The sequence below is a fragment of the Dryobates pubescens genome, chromosome 2, assembly GCF_014839835.1.
Source record: "Dryobates pubescens isolate bDryPub1 chromosome 2, bDryPub1.pri, whole genome shotgun sequence".
Lineage (NCBI taxonomy): Eukaryota > Metazoa > Chordata > Aves > Piciformes > Picidae > Dryobates > Dryobates pubescens.
In genome coordinates, this window is record NC_071613.1 from 42,321,471 (window position 1) to 42,342,406 (window position 20,936).

Sequence of the window (20,936 nt, forward strand, 5' to 3'; positions counted from 1 at the left end):
TTAACCAGATGGAAAACAAGTATGTCCTTTCTTTGTGATGAATGGAAGATACTGTTGAAGTACTACAGGTTTTTGTAGTAAAACCAGAAGTTGACTAGAAAGTTTTGGTGGTATGTCACAATGAGGAGTGAGTAGTCACTGAAATGGTAGATCAAAGTTCAGCATCTAAACATGCAAAATAATCTGTACCAGGAGAGAAGAGAGGAGGAGCATCAATTATAGGTAAGCTAATTGTTGTCTTGGAGCTTTGTAGTTCTCTAAAAACTTTCATTTATTAGTAGCAATTAGAGAAATGGAAATACAATGATAGAATTATTGGAAAGCAACAGAGGAAAATAGAGATGGTTTGCTGCTTGTTGGAATGAAAAATTTTATAACTCCAGGAAGTTAGAAGACAGCAAATTTGAAAAAAGATCTCTTAGAATCACAGCATGGCAGAGGTTGGAAGGCAGCTCTGAACACTTGTCTACTGCCCTGTTCAAACAGTGATCACTGTAGCAGGTTGCCTAGAACTGTGTTCAGCCAGGTTTTGAATGTGTCCAGGGATGGAGACTCCACACCATTTCTGATCAACCTGATCAAGTGTTTTACCATCTTCACGATAAAAAAAGTTGTGTATTTGGTTGGTGGGGGTTTTTGTTGAGTGGTTTTGTTGTTTGGGTTTTCCCCCCCTGTTTAAGCAGGGTATCTTGTGTTTTAATTTGTGACCCTTTACGTCTTGCCCTGTGTATGGGCTCCCTTGAAAAGAGTCTGGCTTCTCTCCCCCTTCAGGCATTTACATGCCCTCATTTCATCCCCCTGAGGCTCAACAGCCCCAGCTGTCTCAGCCTCTACTCATACATCAAATACTTCAGACCCTCGGTTTTCCCTTTGTGGCCCTTTGCTTGATTTGAGACACCATAGAACTCAATTACATTGCAGATGTGGTCTCACCAGTATTGAGTAAATCTGCTTCCCAGCCTATGCATGAGGTTGTTCCCCACCAGCTGCCAGTTTGTGCATTTCTCTTCTGTTCATGAGATCCCAGCTGGCCCATTTCTCCACCCTTTACTACTCCAGCCTTTACTTATCCAATAGTTCTGTTACATGAATGTGAAAATAGTGAATTATTCTTTGGTTCTGCAATGTAAATGTTCTTCTAAGGAACAGGAAAGAACAATTTTGAGTATCAGTATGCTTGTAGAACATGAATCCTCTAACTGCATTGTAGTATGAAGTTGTAAGGGGCGAATTGTAGAATCATTTAGATTGGAAAAGACCTTCAAGGTTGAGTCCAACCATGAAGCCTACTCCACCAATTCCACCATTAAGCTATATCCCCAAGGGCCACATCTACATGTCTTCTGAACACCACCACTCCAGCGCTTTCCTGGGCAGCCTGTTCCAATGCCTGACAACCCTTTCAGTGAAAATACATTTCCTCTAATGTGCAGCATAAACCTCCCCTGGTGCAGCTTGAGGCCATTCCCTCTTGTTCTGTCACTAGTTACATGGGAGAAGAGACCAACACCCACCTGCAAGTGGGAGTTTTGATGGTATCTTGCCACCAATTCTAAAATGCTGATAGAACTTTAAAAAATTAGAATAGAAATTATAAAATATAAATTACTTTTGATTTGATAGAAGGCATCTGGTCATGTAAGAAAAGCAAGTTTCAGGTTCTAATCTTGGTTTTGACAAACTGTGAAGAAGAATACAATCTTGATGTGCTTACCTAAGTTTTTGATTGTATTTTTGTCAAACTAAGTAGCAACTAAGTTATTAGAAATCTTGGAGATAGTTTAGTAGGCATATGGAGGAGATGCTGTAACTTTGAATTGTGGCTATGACAGGAAAGATTATGTCATTAAGCATTATCCAAGCAGAAGTTTATTCCTACTTTGAATAAGAAGAAAACAGAAGAGAGCAGAAAATTCCATGCCTTAAATTTTTAATTGGTTTTGTTACAATTAGACTCTAGTGGGAAGGAAGACCAACCCTTACCCAAATGGTATCTAAAGTTACACTGAACTGAAGGTAGCATAATTGTTTGAGCATGACTGGAAATAAAACTGAGGATTTTATTTTTTTTTTAATGGTTCAATTTAAGCAAGAAAATGTGATCCTAAGTTTGTTGCATTAGTGGTTTGGTTTTGTTTTCCAGTGGGAGAACAGAGGTGCAGTCTGTGCAGTATGGTAAAGAAAGAGCAAACAAAGACCGGGTATTTGCAAGGTAAGCAATTTACATTTGTATAGAATCAGCTAAGTCTTCTGTTTGTGTCTTTTAGGATGTTATGGGATCATTGTTTTCTGTTTGCAAAAATGTGGAATAAAGTGCAACTCTAACAGGCTGTTGTTGGTAGCTTGATGTAACCATACTAAGCAGTTGAATTTTGATAAGGGAGAGTGTCTCTTTGGGGCAGCCAGAAATGATATGATGGAAAAGTTAGTAAGAGCATTCTTCAATATTCCGCCCACCCCCCCCCCCCCCCACTTTATATTTTTTCAAAATTGAGAATTGCCTTCCATCTTTTTTTCTTTTTTTTTTAACTGGCCTTGTTTGTGCTGACTTTATTGCAAAGAATAGGCTCTGTATTCCATCAAAATATTGAGTTATTTGGTATGTTTTATTTCTGATAACACCCTACAACTGTACACATGTTTGCCTTAGACTAAGATCCTGTGAATGCCTGACTTGGTGAGAACAGTTTTATCATGATATTTTGCTTTGGAAACTTTGGAAGCGAGCTGCTTCTGAAGATTTTGTCACAGATTATTTGGCTAATTGTAGAATTTATTGCTTGTGTTTCCTGAGGGATTTGGTGATTACAAGGAAACTGAAGACACAGATTTAGTTCTTAATTCAGAAATGATGATACAGGATTTAAAACTGCTGCTGCATCTGCTTGGCAGTCTCCTCTGGTTGTTAGTAAAAAGAATCATGAGGAGGGAGCATGCTCTGTGCTTTTTTTACACTTTTACTGGGATAAGGAATATCTCTTAACACGGTTGTCCCTTGAGGAACTCTGGAGTTCAAATCTCTCCTCACAGCTTTCTAATGAGACGAGAAACCTTTCTCAGGTACCTGCAAATGCTGTTTTTCAGAGCACTGGTGAATTCTGTCTTGGATTTCTTGCCTCCCCTTCTTTCCCCCTGTGCAATACAATATAATTTGATCTGGGCACACCATAAATACCCAGCTCTATTAGAAGGATCTGAGGGCAGAAGTACTGTGACATGTTTGTTAACAGATTTTTATAAGACCAATTTGGGGTTTGTGCTGCAGAGATTTTTTTTTTTTTCACTCTAATTCACTTGGGAATCTGGTTAGTTTTTACTTGAGGCAACTCTTCTAGTACACTGTAGACTCAGCACCATGACAACTGTGTTTTAATTATTTAAACAACTGTTTTGAATTAGATTAAAAAAAATACTATTTTTTGTTGCACTCTGAAACTGGCAATTACCCACAATAAAGAAGGGTGAAGGAGAGGTGATACTTAGTTTTGAGACATATATTTACCATTTTAGAAACTGTTACTCAGTAGATGGCACTCTTCTCTTTGAGTCAAAACTGAACAAGTAGTGCTAAGGTCACTCGTATTTGTAATACATACTCTGGATAAAGTTGTAAGCCATGACTAGAATTTGTCAGTTTTTTTTCCAAGTCTTTTCAGCTTTTAAAAGTTAATAAAATACTTGTGTGTCCTGTCTTCCAGTAATTTTATTTTCCACTGTAACTTTTAGGTGTAATGCAGCATTCATCCTCACCTTTTTGAGTTGTTTTGTAGTGTGGATGACCGATAAATGTTTGAGGTATAAATGTGTACATAGCGAGCTGAAAGCAACGGCATGTTGTAACAAATACACCTCAAAAGGCTTTTAGTAGATTATATGTTTCTGTCTTCCCCATCACAGTACACAATTAAAGCATTTTTAATTTTAAAGACTTGCTGTGTATTCAGTGATGGAAAAAATTTGAAGTAGAAGACATTTCTAGAACACTGTGGTTCAAGAAGCTTAATCTAAGAACATTATCTTTTATTCCTTAATTCCTTGTCTTCTGTGCATTTACATTTCAAGTTGTAATACTGAATGAATATTAGCCCTTTTGAATTCAGAGGATACATTTTACTTTTTAAGGTTTTACAGGTATAATGTGTTTTGTTCCTGGAACCTGCCTTTCTTTCTCATTGTGTCTTCATGAAACAAAATCATCATGTTGTTGAACCAGCTTTTTAAGCTGTAAAGCAGTGGACTTGTTTCAGTTGCTTTTGAAAGTTCTGCTTGGGTGCTCTTTGCTGTGAAACCAGAAGCATGCTAGCAACTACAATCAGGTGCTGCTTGAGAATTAAGTGGACGCTATTGCTTTTAGTACCACATCAGAAGATTTATTCAAGGTCAATTAAAAAAAAAAAAAAACACCAAAAAACAAACAAACAAAAAAACACCCAGATTTTTTCCTATAGCTGTCCAGATTTAGATTCTATTTTCACATCAATATCTGTCTAAGCAAACCTTTGAATCATTTCATCGTAAGGAAATAACATCACTGATACACTGAGATGTTGAGTGATCTGTTTGTTCTAAGTTGGGAAATGGTGATGGCTGCAAGTAAAGCTCATCTAGTCTGTGCACACTGGGTGGAATGCAAATACAGAGCACATGACATGGGACCTAAACTTTCTTAGCAGCCATTTGACTAAAACAAGCAGCCTGCAATTAGCAGGCTTAGTTGTTTCTCCTGAGGGTTTTACTTCAAAATTAATGAAGTCGTATTTATGGATATTTCCCCCCCCCCCCAAATCATAAGACCATTTAAAATTCCATTTTCTTAAAATGGAATATATGACTTTGAAGAAGATATTCTGTAATAAATTTGACGTGTTTTGTAGGTGGTGTTTTCTTAAGCTTCATGCAGCACTAACTTCAGGATTTAGAAGACTTGCTGCAGTTGTTGAGGTGTTTTTTTTTAATCTTTATTACAGATGTTTTCTTGGTCTCATTTCTGGCAGAACAGTGGCAGGCCAAGAAAACCCATAAGAATTCCCATAAGCATAACAAAAGTGGAAGTAGATAATAAAAGTGAAAAAATGTCAATCAAGTTGTGAATTGAGAGATTTTTAATTTTTTTTAAAGAATACTCCTCTTAGATTACAAACTATTGTAATTCTCCTCAGTTCTCAGGATGTGGACTGGAGCTGAGAGAAGGTAGTTTATGTATGATTGTGTATATCTCTATCATTTGTATTTGCAAACTCCCTAATATTAAGGTGCAGATTCTGTTAACAAAAATTCAGTCTTGCTTCAACCATGTGTTTATTGAGGTTAATTAATTCCGCCGTTGCTTTAAACTGCATCTGTCATTTGTGGCGTATCTGCAGATTTGTGTACAGTTTCAGTCTCTTGGTCGGAAGCAGTAGTCGTGAGTTTTTCTGAGAAACACATTCCCTGTACTCCTTGCTGAAATACAAAGCAAGGCCATAGCTCCAGGTTATGTTTCTTCTGGGGACAAAGTTATTTGAAAGATTCCCACCTGTATTCCCAAATAATACCCCCTTTATTTCCCTGCTCCTGTGGGAGTTCAGCACTTCAACTGAGACAAACAAAAAAAATTCTGTTTTTGAAAGCTGTTGTGTACTGTAACTGAGCTAATGTAATTTCCCATGCTTTATTTTAGTGGTGTTATATAATATCATCCCTGCTACTCTCTCTTTTAATTTCCTTTTTAAAAATTATTATTTTTTTTTTCCTCTGTGTTTTTCGGAGGGAGAGGAGGATTGTGTGGGATTTGTCCTTTTCCCCCCCTTCTTTAAAAACATTGACATAGTATCACAGCTTGTAAGATGGCTCTTGATTTCTGGGAGGCAGGTGAAGTTTATGATCTCTGTCCCTACTCAGACAGGATTTCTTTGTAGGAATGACTCTGCAGATACACCAAAAAATGCAATGGGAAAATAATTTGCTTTGTTAACTAGGAATTCCCTGTGCTAGGGTGCACTAAAAGCATCCAAACTGAGCAGACAAACACAGAATTTAGGATTTCAAAGTTTATCAAAGCAGTTAAAAAGTTTTTTTACAGCTTACTCTCCATATCATCATCTGCACCCTGGCATGAGAAATTTATGTGAATATTGTAAGGAATTAGTGATGTAACAGAAATTTACAGAAATATTTCAGAACGTATCTTAAAAGTTAATAAAAAGTTAACTTCTTGTTAGGTTTAGAAGTGTTGACAGGAGAACTAGTATCAAAAAGCCGCAGCACGGAGAAGTTTGGTGCTTCAGTGTGGTAATTTTTTCTTTGAAATTTCTGCAAAGACAGGAAATGGAGGCAACAAACAGGAGTGGGTGGGACTCTGAGGTTAGAACTGTTAATAAAATAATTGAAACGAACCTTTGCTGATAAACACTGCAGCTGTTTGTCAGAGTAGCAAGGTATTATTTCTGAGAGATCAGACCCCTCTCCACAGTAAAAGGTGAGTTTTCTTAACATTGGATTTTTTGATAGGGAAGAAAGTGATGCCTCTCACTTTAAGGCTATGATAATTTGTTGCATAGATTGCAGAAGTTTTCAAGTATGTAGCTACAAACTCTGATTTAAGATACAATGTGGTGGCTTTTTTTTCTGAAGCACTCCTATTTATTTTTTGGAAAAAATAATGTTTTTTGTAAGAGGCTTTTGTAGGTCTCTTGCAGTTTAATTTCTTTTATACAGGGAAGGACAGTGCCTACTGTTACTGCACATTTCAAAACAAAACCACCACTAAACACCAAAACATCAACTTTCCCATAGTGTACTTGTTGCTTTTTTTTTTACTGAAGGTAAAGAAGGTTCAATAGCTGCCTTTACATGTCTGTCAGAAAATACTGTATCTGCCCTCCTGTGCTAACCTAAATTAGCATAGCAGTTACTATGTTCCTCTGCATTCTTCCCTCAGCCCGGTCCTTGGTTAGTAGAATCAGCTTCTTAGCAAATCTGGCTCTTGGTGCTAATCCTCTGGCTGCAAGTGTGTTGTCTTCAAAATTTATCTAATGATAGCTTTGATCAATAAAGGAATAATAAATTGAAGACATCAGACATGCATTTCAGTTCTACTGGTTTCTTTTGTGTATTCGGAACTGCTTAAATTTGATGCCTTTGTGAAGAAACATATAGAAGTGGTTTGAGTTGCTCACATTTGAAGCAAATTACAGAAATTGAAATGTTGGTTTAATTGACATATCAAGCTAATTATTTTTTAATCAAATTAATACTGTTTAGAATAAATGCTAAGAAATGGGATTTCCTCCCCCCCCCCAGGAATTAAATAATTGATCTTTTCCCTGTTTTGAAATATCAATATACTACTAGATCTTTTTTTATTATTATTATTTCCCAAGTGGATTAAGACCTGAAACACTGGTATTTATACCAACTCACCTTACTTAACTGTCTGAAATTTGTTAGCTGTTGTTCAGTAAGTCTTCAGAGCAGCAACAGCACCAAGCAATACATGTTCAGAACTGCTTGGAGAAGTAAAAGAAACCCTCATGTACAGATCACCACTCCTTTAGTATCAAACACTACGAAAAAGATGTGTTTCTGCATATGAAGGTAGATGATTTAATATGACGCTTGTTTGGTGGTTGTTGTACACTTGTGTTTTAAGTTTAGCAAGGAGCAAAAATGTTTTCATTTTCAGAATGATGTAATCTGTGTGTGGGCAGTTCCTTAATTTTTCAGAGTTCCGTCTTTCTGGACTTAACACTTTCAGTAAATCAGTATGTTGATAATGATAGGAAGAGAATAAACAACAATTTCCATGTGTGCCAAGGACAGCAAAGGCAGAAGTTATTCTATGACATTGTTCTATGGAGCTGGAGGGAAAAATAGGGGTAGTGTGCTGATACAGTATGTTGCAATCTCATTGCTCAACCTGGAGGATAGAGAATAGTGGTAGAATACAAAAGCAAATGAGAATAAAATAGTCATAGCACAAGACTGGTGAAATTCAGGCATTACTGGAACTAGACACCTGAGTAATGATAAAAGGGAAGTTTGAACAATGTATCACACCATCAAAGTAGAAATAAAAACCCAGGAACACAAAACACAGAGCACGTATATTTGAGGATTGTTTAAAAGATTTTTTTGTTGTTGGCTAAAGAATTTTCAACTGAAAACAATGAACAGCAGAAATCTGGGTGTGCTCAGTCATAGAATGACTGAACCCTTCCGTGTGCTGCTAAGAAAAAAGCAACCACAATTCATAAATGATTCATTTGACAGCATCCAGTATAAAAGGTAAATATACTATTTCATGAAACACTGGAGGTATGGTCTTACTTGTCCTTAAGAAACAGGTGGAAGAAACAGACAAAGGAGAGTGTAGGTATGTTGGGATGAGTGAAGAATGAGAAGAAAATGTTTCTTCAATATCAAGACTTTCTCTATAAGAGGAATGCTTTGTCCCCTAATCATCTTTGTAGCCCTTCACTAGACTATCTCCAGTTTTGTCTCTCTTAAACCAGAGACCCCAGATCTGAACACAGCATCAAAGCAGTTTCCACTGCTTGATTTTTTTTTCCTGAGACCACTGAGTAGTTGTGTTTCTTAGAGGGTTTTTCGTTTGTTGGTTTTTTATTCCCTCTTTCCTTCACTAACTATTCTATAGAAGTTAGATTCTTTATGAGGCATTAGAAATGCCTAGTGAAGTTTAGTGGGTTCCTCTTCCATCTTGCCTGTCTCTCTCCAAGCCAACAATATTTCTCAGCTGCATTTCATTGATTTTCTTGTACAATATATTGAGAAAATGTAGAACTGCCTATTTAAATATAGTTTTGCATTATTACATTTCCTTTCATGCATATAATTTGTTTTCCCATGATAGCATGCACACACAGTTTCATTGTGGTGAATTTTGTATAATTTTGTTCTTAGCTTATACAATTTTTGGTTAGTCATTTTACTTTCTTCTTCTAAGATCCCCCAGCAAACCCTTGGCACGTAAAGTAATGAGTGGGATGGACTGGGAAGTAGTGAGTAGGAACTCGCTGTCTGATGATAGGTTGGAAACACAGAGCCTACCATCACGGTCTCCACCTGGAACACCAAATCAGTAAGTAGCATCAAATTTCTCCTTAGAAGTGGCTGTCTATCTCTGATGTGAGTGACCTACGTGTGTAATAATAGGATTAATGAATTATGAAGACAAATAACTTCACAAGTTATGTGCTGAGTCATTCTCTGGAACATTTAGGTCCAAATAAGAGAAACTGTTTAGGGGTAAATTTTAGGTGCTTCTCACTTGACCTATAAAAAGTGCAAGATAGAGACTGTACTACCCTGAATTTGAGAGCTTGAATTTTCTGAAGCATTTAAAACTAAATTATTCATTTGGCTAAGAAAAAAAAACAAAATCTGTTAATTTTTACAAAGTATTGATTCTGGTTAATAGGACTTCTTCAAACACTGGTGAAAATTATTTAATCAGAAACCCTTACAGGTTTATTTCCTTTAATTTTTCTCCATTATCTGTCAAAGTTCACTCTTCACAGGATAGAGCTTTCTGGTAAGGCTGAGAGACCTGGGGATTTTTAGTCTGGAGGAGAGTGAGAGAGGATTTAATGAATGTTTATAAATGTCTGAGGGCTGGGTGTTAACAGGGAGGGGACAGGTTTTTCTCAGTTGCACCCTGTGATAAGATGAGGGATATAAACTATAGCGCAGGATGTTCCACCTCAACATGAGGAGGAACTTCTTCACTGTGAGGGTTGCAGAGCACTCAAACAGGCTCCTCATAGAGGTTGTGCAGTTTGCTTCTCTGGAGACTTTCAAGACCCATCTGGATGAATTCCTGTGCAATCTGTGCTAGATTCTGTGGTCCTGCTTTGGCAGGGGGGGTTGGATTCTGTGATCTCCAGAGGTCCCTTCCAACCCCTAGCATCCTGTGATCCTGTGTGTGTTTACAGTTAGTGAAAAATCATCCCTGCTGCTTTTGGAAAACTAATTTTCTCAGTTTCCTGAAACTGGCTTAAGAATCAGTATTACCCATTTTCTTATTGCATAATCTAGAAGGTTTTTAAATGCTTTCTCATTGTAGCATGTTATTAAAAGACTGCTGTAAATATCAATACTATATAAAAATGGTATAATAATGATGCTTATAGCATAACATAACTTTATCATGCATGTGTCAAATAATTTCAAGAAAGATGTCTTTGACAGTTAGTTTTCAAATGGGAGAATTTCGAGTCACAGAAATGATGAAAAGACTCTCCGTGCAAAGATTATAATTCTTCTAAGAGAAGATGTAGAGGATAAAATCTTTACCTTGATGTTCTGCCGTGAACAAAACTGGGGATGAATTTTTCTTCGTTGACTTGAATGTCTGTCCATTACCCCATTCATTGGACCATAATGCTTTCAGGCATCTTTAACTTAAAAAAGACAAAGGGAGCACAAACAAAATGAAAAAAGAAACAAAACACCAAAAGCCAAACCAACAAAACCAAACAAACCCAATAAACTGCCCCCAAACTAGACAACCATCCAACCAAAAAAAACTCCTACCCAAAACAAAAACCCCTAACAAACCAACAAAGACAACTATTAGTCATTTAGTGTTTATGCAGAGAACTTGTGAACACTTAAAAAAATTGTGAAATGTAGCTTGTTGATCTGACAATGTAATTGTTTAAATGGATTATTTTTTTTAACTTCATTTAATAAAAATATGACCATTTCCTTGCAGTCACAAAACACTCCTATGTAGTAGTTTAAGAAATACAGATTGTTTAAATCTCTCACATTTTATTGCTGTGCTTTCCTTCTTAGTCGCAACTCTGCCTTCACTCAAGAAGGAGCCCGCTTACGACCCTCATCAGTTGGACATCTGGTGGACCATGTAGTTCACACTTCCCCAAGTGAAGTATTTGTAAATCACAGGTCTCCGTCTTCCACACAGGCTAATAGCATCATCCTGGAATCATCACCGTAAGTTCTGTTAGCCATTACTTCATGGTAGCTTGCAGGACCTCTGAAGATAGGTCAGAAATCTTCACCATTAAGAATTTAGTGTTAAATTTGGGCGAGAACCAGAAAGTCCAATAAAAAGGTAGCTGTTGTTTAGGGAGTATTAGCATATGTCTTAACGAGATGTAAATCATACAGGAGTGAAGACCTATATCTGATGTGTTTCCAGTGCAGGTTTGCAATGCTTTCCCCACCCACCCAAAATGTGGGTTTGCTGTAATTTGATCAACAGCATCTGGCTGTGGAAGCAAAAGTCATTTTGTTGACAGAACTGAAGTATGTTGGTTTATGATAAAAGTTCTTAATTCTAGTGAGTTTGGAAATTTTACTTTTTGTCAAGGCACAGAAGTATGAGTGAGCTTTACAAATTATTTTGCTAAAATACCTTTTTAGCAGCCCAGCATTCTGAGGTTCCTAGTGTGTTTTGTGTATCATTATAGAGTATATATTTATGGTCTTTAAGATAGCACTGTCTGCTGGGCAAAATAAGAACTGTTGCTGTGTATTAAGTCCAGAAGGATGACAAAAAAGGCCTGAGTTTTTCAAAGATTTGAAACAGTAATTTGTGGCCAGAGTAGAGATTAATTGGGGGGGAAAAAGGTGCACAGTATGTGCCTTAATAACACTGCCACTGTACCTTCTTACGTGTAGCTATACATTGCCCTCATACTTTTGTATAATCTCTGCTAACAAGGAAATAGTGCAAATTGTTTCAAAACCATTTGAGAGCTGTGGAGTAGCACAGGTATAATTATATGTTTTTAAACAAATTGTGTGTCTCAGGAAAGATCACTCCAGAAACACGATTTAAAAACTTTTTTTGGACTGTACCTTCAGTTTTAACAATTTTGCATTACTTTTCAGAGGGGAAATAAAGTACACTTTTTTTTTTTGGTGAAGTAACACACAATGTTGTTGAAGTACCATAGTTACAATTTTACCATAGATAGTCATTTAGCTTTCAGAATTACAAAACAGTAATTTGGCTGAATAATATAAAATTCCCTTTTTTTGGGGTGGGTTTTTAAAACCTATTTACATGGCTCAAAACTGGAACACTTGTGAATCTTTTCTTATGGTAGTGCTCTGCCATACAAAGGCCACACAGGGTCAGGGTCCTTCTGTTCCAAGAATTCCAACTGAAATAATTTATAAGAAAATCTAATGGTAGACTTGATTTAGACTTTATTTATGTGCCTTTACTCTCAGTTACATTGTAAAAGATGTTCCTGAGTGTCCTTAATTTGTTTATTTAACACCTATTTTTTTTAAGTCACCATAGAAATGAGTCTTAAAAAGAGGGGAAGTGGTTTTGTAAATTAGTTATGCAACTATGGCTGTTCTTTTCCATGATTTTGCACTTTTTATGTCCAAGCAGAAAAACTATTGCTCTTCCATCACTAAATTATGGTTTTGTTTGGTTTTGGGTTGTTTGTTTTGTTTCCTGTGTTGGAAGCTTAAAAGTAGAATTTAATGTCCCAGTATAGATACCCAGCATAAGGTGAGGGTGTTGACTGCCAAAAATACATGAAACTGATTAGGATCTTCTGGAAGTTTCAGGTTATGTTCTTGATTCAAGATTTGGGATTAGTAGTTGTGAAATTTGTGTTAGCTATATAATTGAAAATTATGTTGTTGTAGAGTAAGAAGCAAAAATCCTAAATAATTTGACTTTTCTGAGTGAGATTTAAGTAGTCCATCTGTTACTTTCTTGGGAGGTTTTTATTGATCAAATTTACCTATATAGGAAAGTCAGAGGGGCCAGCCTGATCTCTGAGTTCAGAGACAAAATAGCAAATGAAATTTGAGTTTGAGTACAGTTCAGAAAGATGTTGTAGCTTAACAAATACAAGCTTTAACTTTTTCCTCTATCTTCATGTGCTGTTCGAAGCTAAATTGAGAGATTTCTGCTTGTAGTTCCCTGGTTAATTATAACATTAAATTCCAAACTCAAGATATGCGTTCAGTTTAATAAATTTATGGGGACACATATGAAACTTTTGCTTAATACCTTAAAAGGTCAGACCGGATATCTGTAACAAAAATACCCAAAGCTTGTCAGTGGCAGGGTTTGTGTGTTATTTTATTATTATGTAAATTGCTGAACGCAGTAACAGAGAGCTGCTTTGCCTGCAAAATAGGCTGCTTTCACTGCCATTGTCTAAGCATTCACAAGGAAATTCAAAGCTGACTGGGCAAATATAAAGCAATGAAGTTTTTGCCCAAGGCTTGATTGTTAGTTCTCACAATTCATTATGCTAATATATTACAGTACTTGCATTGCTGTTTCTAAAATGCTCATTTAAGTAACTTTTCAAATCTTTTCTGTAAGTTTGTATGTTCAGTAGGAATTCATTTGTGTTTGTTGACACGTATGTACAGACATCTAGTCAAACGCAAGATCCCATTTTTACTTTTATTGGAATTACTTTTTTTGTGTCTACTTTTGTTTTCTGTTCCTTTCTCATTCAGTTTACAACTCTCAGGAGTGATTGTTTGCAGGAAAATACATAACTATGTTGCCCTTCACTTAAAAGGCTGAATAACCTGTGCTGGCCATACTTGAATGCATAAACACACAGGCAATTAAAAAGTTCTGGGTGACCTTTGTAATTCAACTTCTAAACAATTTATAGCTGCCTTGAAAAATCACTTTGCAAATGTTGGAAATCATCATATTTTTTTTATCTTTTTCTACAGAAATGAATTTTTAAAAGCTTCTTATTCTGAAAAAAATTAAATACAAGGATGATATCATTTTCTCCTGTCAGTTACACTGAAAAGTGTTAAGAAATGTTATTTTTGTTCCCTAGTGTGTTTTGAACATGAGATACTTCAGACATCAGATATTGAATAACAAGGTTTTGTGGGTTTTTTTCTGTCAACACTGCATGAGAAAAAAAAAAATCTGAAAGTTGAAATTAAGCCAAAACATAGAGGAAAAAATATTGTTAGGATCTTTTCAAATGTACTGACCAAATATTTTGTTTTCTGAGAAAATTGACTATTTTTTTTTTAAATTGAAATGGAGAACTTGTGGCTTTGCAAGTGAAGTGTTCCATTTCCCATTCATGTTTTTTTGAAAGAAAAATGTTTGTACATTGTATTTATTTTTTAAAATCACTGTAGACAGTTGTGACCTGATATTTTGTTTTTATTTTAAAACTTGTATCTGACATTTGCCTTTCTTTAATTGCATAGAAACAAACTATATGCTGTGGAATTTGATGTGTGCTTCAGGTCTTTTAACTTGCAGCAACTTGAAATGTTACGCTGTCTCCTAATGAGAGTCTTACACTGCTAACAGTTTACTGGCTAGACCAGTTAAATACAGTAAGACTGCTCACATGGTTATCGGTGCTTTTGAGAGGGATGTTGTGTGAGTTACCACTACAGCTTGCATGAAAGGGGCAGTGTCCTATTTCTGGCTTCTGGGAGTGTGCTTCCCTTCCTACGCAGTGGTCAACCCCATGATGAACCAGTTCACCTTGTTAAACCAGCAGAGAGCTACCCAGGCTGTTCCAAAATGTTACTGTATTTTTGCTTGCTTGGTAAGCTGCCATAGCCACAGCACCAGAAGCACCAGAGCGCTTCAAGGATGGGGCAGTGGGTGTGGGTGAAAGAAAGAACAGATGCACCCTTTTTTGTTGGTAGTGTCTTCTTTAGGTTTAGCTGTAACCTGTAGCTTCATTCTTGGTGGGTTTTAGATTTGCCACTGGGTTCAGTGGGCTGTTGCTGTAAGTTGTTAAATTACTTAAAACCTTTTAATGTGGTTCATGGGTAGGAAGGCGTGTATCCTTGCTGGTATTTAGAAACTGGCATTCAGACTCCCTTAATGGGAACTATATGCTGACTGCCCTTTTGGGCCTCTTAAAACAGTCTTAATTCTCAAATAGAAAGCCATCTAATGAAAGATGAATCATATATTTATGCAATACAAATTATACCATTATGCTTTTATTCCAAAAGGACTAATAAAGGAAATGATCCATATTCTACATAAACACAAGAACTTTTTAATTAATGAACAGTAGAGTCCTTGCAGCTCTAAAACAGAAATAGAAGTTTCTGCTATTTTCATCTTCAGTAATGGTATTAGAACTCAACTAAAAAATGCATGTGATGAATGCCAGGTTTTGCAAATGTTTCAATGCTGCACATGTTCAAGGGAGGAAAAATCCCCCAAAAGTTCTCTTGAAATGTATGCATATACTTGTAAGTTGAAAAATTAACATTTAAGACTATGAACACCAATGGGATTTTCAGATAACTGCAAGAGGACAAATGAGTTGTCTTCAACTTGCACTCCTATTTTTAAGATCAAACCCCAGAAAATACTGTGGGAGTGCTTTATTATGCTGGTTGTGTCTGCAGGCGTCAATTGGAGATGCAAAGTAATTTGATTTTCTTACTGAAGAAAATATACCAAGTGATATATTCATTAGAAATACAATTTTTTAGCAATGGTGCAGAGTATAAATACAGTGAATTTTAGAATATGCCAGTATAAAGAGTGCCAAGACCATTTTAAGAAAAAAAAAAGCCAAGCAAACATATGTAAAAGATGAACTTACTGATTTTGTGTACAGTTGCTTGTCAAGAAAAAGCAGTTACATGTGCAAATGTACACTTGCAATATATTCCACCACAAGTACATTTTTGAGATTCTAAAAATACATACAGATACGCAGCTGTCAAACTCCTCAGTTTCTTCTAGCACTTTCGGTTTATTTGGAACCCTGAAAGAATTGTCAATATCTCATGATCATTCCACTTCATACTTCTATTTTGGTATTTAGATCTCAAGAGACTCCTATAGATGGGCAGCCTCCTGCGTTACCACCTAAACAATTTAAAAAGAACAGTTGGAACCAAATTCATCATTCACACTCACAGCAAGAACTGGATAACCATATTAATGAAACATTTGATGTTCCTGCATCACCTGAAAAATCCACAGTAAGTTTTGCGTTCTGGTTTAACCGTTCTGCTTTTTATTGAAATGCTACAGCCTGTTTTTCATGAGCTTGGTTCTGATGCATTTCAGAGAGCTGTGTCTGTGCATTACATTACAGCATTTCCGTTGTACACAGTGTTTGTTCGCTAGCGCCCGCTATTTTTTCCACCTGCTGGACTAGGCCCATGTCATTGTCACCAGATGACTACATTGGGGCAGATGCTCGAATATTTCGAACATCAGCACATGAAGAAATTTCTATTAACCTCTTCTTTGATAAGTCATTTACCATCAGTTTTAAAGAAGATCATGCAGGCACTACCGCAGGTGTTTAAACTAGCGTTTATCAAAAAGCTGAAACTGAAAATGCCTACCAGCTTCTGGAGCAGTTTAGTTCAGGAGAGGCTTCTTGAATCTGTGTTGCATTTCCAAGAGAGACTCTACCAGAAAGACCTGCAACAAATAGAAAAATCTGAGCAAAACTCTTTTTTTTCAACACTTAAGCACATGCTAAATGAGTAATCCAGTCAGTTGATTATTGTCTGACTGAGTTCAGATCTCACTGAACATTTTTGTGACTCTTTTTTGTTCTTCTAGAAGCTTTCAAGTGGTTCTTGGTTTTATACTGATGGGAAAATAAACATTTTGCAGGATGAGAACACTGTTTAACATCCAGATGTAGCAAAATCTGTATAATGCAAACAATTTTTCCAACCTCAGACATTCAAAATTATGAGTCAGCTCCCAAAATGGTTACTTTAGGCATGCCTTTGGTTTAATTTTATTTGCATTCTGAATGCTAAGCCTAGGCTGTTCTCTCAGGCCTCTTTGCAAACTTAAATTTCCCATAAAAGACATATTTCATTTTGTAGCTGAGGTTTTAGTAAAAGGCACACAAGTGAAACTTCTGGATTTACAAGCATTTGGGGAATGTAAAAATTTTTTGCTCTAAATAAATAATGAAATTACATTTTTAACAACTTTGTCTTCTCAGTGCTTACCTGAGTCACATTAAAGCACTGTTCTCTTTCAAAAGATACTACTACTAAGTTTTTCTGCTCTGTATTCAGTTATCTTTACCAAACAGACAAAAATAACTTTCAGTTGTTTTCACTCCTTTTAGCTCTGCAAAACCAACACAGCTGCGTGAGAATGAGATTCTTTTTAGTCTGTGCATTATCAATGTGATTGTTCTGTGTTCCACATTTATGCAGCCTCGCTTAAGGCAGAACAGCATTGTAATTGAAGATCAAATTTGGTCTGCTGATGCCTTTTTGGTATTGGAGAAAGCATGCGGCATGACTCTGAAATTTTGTGAAATTGTAAATTTAGGATTTGGAATGTGGGTTTTATTTTTTAAAAGTAAGGTTTCTGGCCAGGATGGACTTCAGGTTCCTGTACCACAGAAGTGTCTCTGTGCTGCTTCATCTCAGCTATTTTAGGGAAATCTCTGTAATGTTTTTACTTCATTTAGTTATTGAGTACCCTTGGTCTGTTGTGTGTATGCAAAGTCCATTTAGAAGGGTAGTAGAACAGATGCACCAATAACAACTTTTTATGCCATCTGCAGTCCCTAAGTATGCAGACTTGGAATGTCTCGGAGCATTTGAAAACAGGTGTGGCCAAGATTCCTTCAGTCAAACAGGTTAATACAGTGCTCTCTTCAGGTTTCTAATTATGAACGGCTGCTCAGAGTAGCTTCTTATAGCAGGAAATGCTGTTCCCCTTTGGCTGGGGAATGCAATGGCACATAAGCTGCCAGATGCTGCAGGTGAGCATTTGCTTGCTGTTCATTCTGCCTGGGAACCCAGTTCTGCTCTTTAGGGCCAGTGAACATAGACTAAAATGATTTGCATTTGATCTGGCTTCCTGTGCACCTTTCCTTCTCATCAACATGTCTTACACTGTCACTTTCTTACCCAAATTTTTCATCTTTTCATTACTATGAATGTGTTCAGGAGGGTTTCTTTGGTTTTAAACATGAGCTTAAAACACCTGGAATTGAGTTAACTTTTTGTGAGCCAAGTTGAACAGACTTCTTTTAAATTTTCTTACTTACAGAAATGTTTGCTTTAATAAGGTTTTTTGTTTGTTTTGATATTTTTTCTCGCTCTTCCTGAGTGAGTCTTACTCTTTGGTTGTAATTGACAGTTTGCTTGAAACAAATTTCTTTAATAATACTTCACATCCTCACCATTGAAACTATGGAAATATTAGCTAATAATCAGTCTATGGAATAAGTATTGATGAGAAGAAACAAAAAACCACTTAAATGGCACCAAGTTGATTTTTTTCCCAATTAAAAAAAAAATCTGATATTCCCCAGTTTATTGGTACTTCCTTTAATAGTAATGTTGTGATTGCATAGAAAGCATCCTAAATTGTCAGAGCATGGTCAGTGCAGAATGTATGCCTCACCTCATAATCCACTACACTGGAAATGGAATAGGGGACTGGAAACTAGGATTTTGCTGCCAAATTTTCCCTTGCTTGGTACCATCACATTGCTGTTCATAGAAACAAAAATATGCCTTCAATTGCCTCACTTTTCATTATGTGACATTAATACTGATGGCTTTTCACTGCAGTCTTAATTAAAACAAATTTAAGGAGCTTTTATTTGCAAACTGTTTTTCTTAAGACTACTAGTTGTGAATTAGTCTTTTCTGATACTATTTCTTACTTTGAGACTGCTTAGGTATGTCCAAGACACATTTAATTTTTCTATGCAGAACTCGGGATGTTTGCACTGTTACTTGATGTTTTCTCAAATGTCCATGGTAATTATTTGATGAGGAAACTACAAGACTATTACATACAAAGTCTAACTATGAACAAAATAAATGTTAATATAATGTAATTTTTCTTTACTAGCCCAATGGTGGTATCCCCCATGACAATCTCGTTATGATCAGAATGAAACCAGATGAAAATGGAAGGTTTGGCTTCAATGTAAAGGTAACAGTACATCTCTTCCCATCATGCCTATTAAGATTATTTTCTGACAGTTGTGATTGATTACTAATTGAATTTGTTTTTAAAGGGTGGATATGATCAGAAGATGCCAGTAATAGTGTCCAGAGTAGCTCCAGGAACACCTGTAAGTTTTCAAAATACCAAACTTGAGAGCACTACCTGCATATCTTGAAGTATGTATTCATAGGTGCCTATGAATATTAGTTTGTGCAGCAACATTATCACAACAAAGCAAACTATTTGCAGCAAGAATTTCATGGGGCTGCATAATATATTTTCTTCAATCCTCAAGGAACTTCAATCCTTAAAAAAAAAAACCTTTGTTTTTTCTTACTGTGAAACAAATTTTGATTCTCAAATGTTTCAGGGAATTACTGATGTTCAGTATGCACTTTTTCTTGAGCTGTGTCATCCTAAAAATACATTTACTTTATTCTTTTAAATACAGGCATTCATATAATTTCACATAAATTACATATTGAGGTTTTTTTGGTACGTTACAAATAACGAAAATAGCTAATTTCTCTTAGTGACAGATGTAGCTGAATAAAGCCAAGATTTAGATTAAAATCGGACATCATGAATCATTCATCAGGTCTAATTGTCTGTTGTTACTGATGTTGAGTGACTGTCAGTAGTGTCTTCTAACTAGGCACAATATTTTGCCAGTCAATTGCCAGAAATACTGACCTGGTATTCAGCTGACTGGAGTCGGGTCTGCTTACACGTTTTTAGAGTGGACCATTTATTTGCTGACGTTTAAGAAGTACAGCTTTCTGTTTTGTTTGCTATTGGAAATCACTAAAATGTTTGACAAGAGCATTGTTATTGTCACTATTAATTATGATCTCTGAAACATTTAATAGCTTAAACAGTTCTGGCTGAATGCTTTAAACATCATCTCTCTAAGGAGAACATACTTGGCGATAGCATGTGCTCTTCCTGTGACCATTTTGAGGCTGTGATTATAATAATGATTTTTATTACCCTTTTCTGGGTATACTGGGGTTTATGCACTGTCTTACAATTGTATTTAGAGGTGTGATATTTCACATCTCAAGTATCCAAGCCTGTGAAATTGATTTGAACAAGGCTTTGCCAACATTACTCCCTTCCCTTAAAGGTAAGTCCATTCATTCTAATTGCCTATACAAAATGTGATTCAGAGGTGCTTTCTACTTCAACCAGAGGACTGGAGGAACAGCTGCCCAAAGATGTTAGTTACAATGGCAGTCACCTCCCACTTGCAAATTGATTTGATCATCTGAATGGCAATCTTATGTATTCTGCAACACTTAAATTGATCCTTTGAATACAGTGCTGCAACCATAGTAACTAGGCTGTTAGGATTCAAGTCCCAAAGTATAGTCACTGTAAGTTGCTGTTTTAAGGTATAAAATTGGAAATGGCCCATTTTACAGATTACAGTTTTAATTATTTCTTTTCTTTCTTGCAGGCTGATCTCTGTGTCCCTCGTTTGAATGAAGGGGACCAGGTTGTACTGATTAATGGCAGGGATATAGCAGAGCACACCCATGATCAAGTTGTTATGTTTATTAAAGCTAGCTGTGAGAGACACTCAGGGGAACTTGTGCTCCTAGTTAGACCCAATGGTGAGTGATTTGTACATAGTAATAATAATTTAAAAAAAAAAAATCATACCTAGCTTTCATTTTCTAACCTCTGTTTTGTGTCCTAAGATGGAATGCTTGACATCTTTGTAAGAAAGAACTCCCTTTCTTGGGAAAGAATTGCAACAACACAATATACATACAAGTCTTGATCAATCCCATGCCCTGAGTGTGCATAACTAAGTGTTGAAAATTAATAACAAAGTCAGAGGTCAAATATTTCTGACAGAGCTAATGTCAGTTTTGTTCCCAGTTTCATTTATAAAGATGTCCAGAAAGCGATATGGATATTGAATGCATTTTCTGAGGCTGCTAGTATTGCCATAAAGAAAATAAAAAACACAAGGGGGAAAAAAGAACAAATCACCAACTCACCA

The 20,936-nt window shown here is 36.2% G+C and overlaps 1 protein-coding gene across 4 annotated transcripts in view; it reads left to right on the top strand.

Moving 5' to 3' along the window:
• The window catches only part of PTPN4 (protein tyrosine phosphatase non-receptor type 4), a 115,460-nt gene that overhangs the window by 77,907 nt on the left and 16,617 nt on the right, over positions 1-20,936 (top strand). For all 4 annotated transcript variants that reach the window (XR_008463003.1, XM_054176090.1, XM_054176073.1 and 1 more), the window contains 7 exons: positions 2,144-2,212; positions 8,945-9,079; positions 10,798-10,956; positions 15,795-15,954; positions 18,827-18,910; positions 18,996-19,052; positions 20,385-20,541. Coding sequence is in view for 3 of the 4 variants with exons in the window: in XM_054176090.1 (XP_054032065.1) it covers positions 2,144-2,212; positions 8,945-9,079; positions 10,798-10,956; positions 15,795-15,954; positions 18,827-18,910; positions 18,996-19,052; positions 20,385-20,541 (821 nt within the window). In the remaining variant the exon portion in view is untranslated. The remainder of the gene's footprint in view (positions 1-2,143; positions 2,213-8,944; positions 9,080-10,797; positions 10,957-15,794; positions 15,955-18,826; positions 18,911-18,995; positions 19,053-20,384; positions 20,542-20,936) is intronic.